At 34.6% G+C, this 2,774-nt stretch overlaps 1 protein-coding gene across 1 annotated transcript in view; it reads left to right on the top strand.

Annotated features, from left to right (window-relative positions):
• The window catches only part of Cdk14 (cyclin dependent kinase 14), a 546,799-nt gene that overhangs the window by 167,074 nt on the left and 376,951 nt on the right, over nt 1-2,774 (top strand). Inside the window, exon 4 of the mRNA XM_023707130.1 lies at nt 840-934. Within this exon, the coding sequence (XP_023562898.1) occupies nt 840-934 (95 nt within the window). The remainder of the gene's footprint in view (nt 1-839; nt 935-2,774) is intronic.

Raw genomic sequence — 2,774 nt, 5'->3', positions numbered from 1 at the left:
GGATTTGTTGATGTACACACAAGGAAGTTCCACTTTGTGTAATGATGCATAAATGATGCATTGATTATGTTTGCATTATGAATAAAAGGTGTTGGAAGAATTGTTCTCTGATTGAATAACATATAGCCATGATTCACAGCAGGAGTCAGATGGTAAATATTTTCAGCTTTGCCAGCCGCGTGATCTCTGTTGCTGCAACAGACCTCATGTAACAATAAAGCCATGGGTAGCGTATAAACGATCACTCCAATAAGCCTTTATGGTTACGAAAGTTCAATTTTCCTGTAATTTTCATGTATCATGAAATGTTATCTTTTTGATGCTGCCACCATTAAAATAAATATCACTCTAAACTTACAAATTGTTCAGACATAGGTGATAGCTAGATTTGATCCAGTAAGTCAGTTGCAATATGCCAGTTCTAAATTTATACAATTACAATATGGAAAATATTCATGATATATTGAATTAAACAAAAAACCAAACAGATGGCAACATAGTATGTACAGTGAAGTATGTACAGTGAAATTCCCGAGCATGTTAAAAAAAAAAAAAAAAGCAGCTATCAGCAAGGTAACACTGGAAGAAGAGATATCAAAATATTTGGTTCCTTGGTTAGATTATGGATGCATTTAATTTTACATGTGTTCATTTGCATGTATTGGATGTGTACTCTGAGTGTTTATTATGTTGTTTCTAAAAATAAATATTTTCATCTGAGAAAAAAGTTATTTAACAAGTGACAGAAAATCTGTACATTTTCACTAAAATCTGAATATTTATTGTGAATTAATGTGCTACAACCTGTTTTGCTTACTCTCTGTCCACTTCACTTTTAGCCAACAAGTCCCAAATTTGGAAAAGCTGACTCCTATGAAAAGCTGGAGAAATTAGGGGAAGGATCTTATGCTACAGTTTACAAAGGGAAAAGCAAGTAAGTTCATTATTTTTTAATATGTAAAATGTGTCTGCTCTCTTGATAGAAACTACCAAAGTGTTTGATAGATTCCAAAGTAGCCTTTTCACGTAGTTTTATAAACAATTGTAAAAACCAGTGGAATCCTTTATCTTGCTAACAGAATTTCTCAAAATTGCCCAGTTTATCTTCCTGTTGAACTGCTCCCCAGCTTTGTTTTCTTCTGGGTGGGGCTGGACCCCTATCGTGACAGTTCATGTCCAGGTGAGTGATGTATTTCCTCATAGATGTTGAGTGTTAAACATAACAAAAGTGATTTGATAAAAACCAAATATAAATGTTCTTGATGTTTTAAATTGAACTTTTACTCCCACATTTCAGAAGTCACTTGGTTTAAAGAAAAAAATCTGTGAATTTTTCTCTCTACCTGCCATCTTTGGCATCATCTGCATCTATTTCCACAGAGCAGCAACTCTTTTCTTCCTTGTTTTTCGCTTTCCCATTGCTGTTCTGAGGTCAGGACACAGATTTGGATTTCTTAAAATCTCACTGCCATATGTTTCTGATGGGTGTTGTCCTTCTCCCTTAGGAAGGGCAGAGATCCATATTTATTGGTGTGCAGTTTGTGGAGAATGCAGTGCTATTTTTGAAGTAACTACAGGAAACATAGCCTTAATAACTTTACCAAGATGTTGAAAAATAATTTTATAAGCCATCTGTGTTATATCTTTCAATAATCTTTACAGAAGATATGACTTTCTAACCAAAATAAATAAAAAAGAAACAGAAGAAAATTCTATGGAGGATCCATGCGAACACATAATCAGAGATATTATGCTGATTTGTATAATCGGATCATTTTGGGAGCAGAGTCTTAGGTTTTTCTTCATGAGTTTTAACTTTAGAAAATAAAGAAACGTTTCTTCTAAACTATTTTTTTGTGGAAAAATATGTAGGTAAATAAATACAGAAATGCTGTAAGTGAAAAATAATAGTATTAATTTTGAAGGCTGTTAGCATATTTTTTATTTAAATGAAAAAATCAATATTATGGGGAATAGAAAACTAAAGAAATCTCAGAGGACTGTTAATGACTTCACCAAATTGGGATTTATAGACTGTCAGAGTAATGCTCTCAATGGTTGAGCTAGTTTTATCAGAGGCCAGGTCCCATGTTTGTATATACTGTCCTACAGGAAAATTGTAGTATTCTAGTGCCTAAAACATACTCATGAACTTAAGGTTAATAATAGGCTGAATGTCTTTTGTTAAACAACCACTTTGTTTAAAGTGCAATAATATCTTCCTTTGCCTTGTCTAGTCCTCACGCTACCCTAGACATGAGTTATGGTATTGTCATTTCCATGTGACCACAGCATCATGGTTCATACAGAGGTCATGTGTCCATGGTCGCACAGTTAGTACTAGAGCTTATTTCAGTTGTGTCTGTCTGGCTTGAGGTCATTTCCTCCCAACTGCTACAACCTATATTGCCTGTGTATAGTGGAAAGCCTTGGAAAGATTTGGTCCTTGGTGGCTGCTGCATGAGGTTCTTCCGTATGCTCTGAATTGTTTCAGTTGTGACTCAGACAGAAGCAGATACACTCCTTCACTAGGAAGAAACAGACCAAGCCTTTGGTACCTTCTGTCCACAAAATACGGCATTGGCTGATATGCAAATATAAGTTCATAACACCATGAAACCTTTAACTCATGGATTTATATTGGAATCTTAGAAATGAGAAAGTTTCCATCTGGTCTACTGGATAAAAGAAGACTTAAAACTGCCTGTAAACATTGAAAAAGCTAGTTTTGGACAATTGATAGTTTTCACTCCAACAGCTCTACATTTGTCTCA

The sequence above is a fragment of the Octodon degus genome, unplaced genomic scaffold (genome assembly GCF_000260255.1).
Source record: "Octodon degus isolate 3935 unplaced genomic scaffold, OctDeg1.0 scaffold00281, whole genome shotgun sequence".
Lineage (NCBI taxonomy): Eukaryota > Metazoa > Chordata > Mammalia > Rodentia > Octodontidae > Octodon > Octodon degus.
This window is presented reverse-complemented; position numbering and strand designations above follow the sequence as displayed.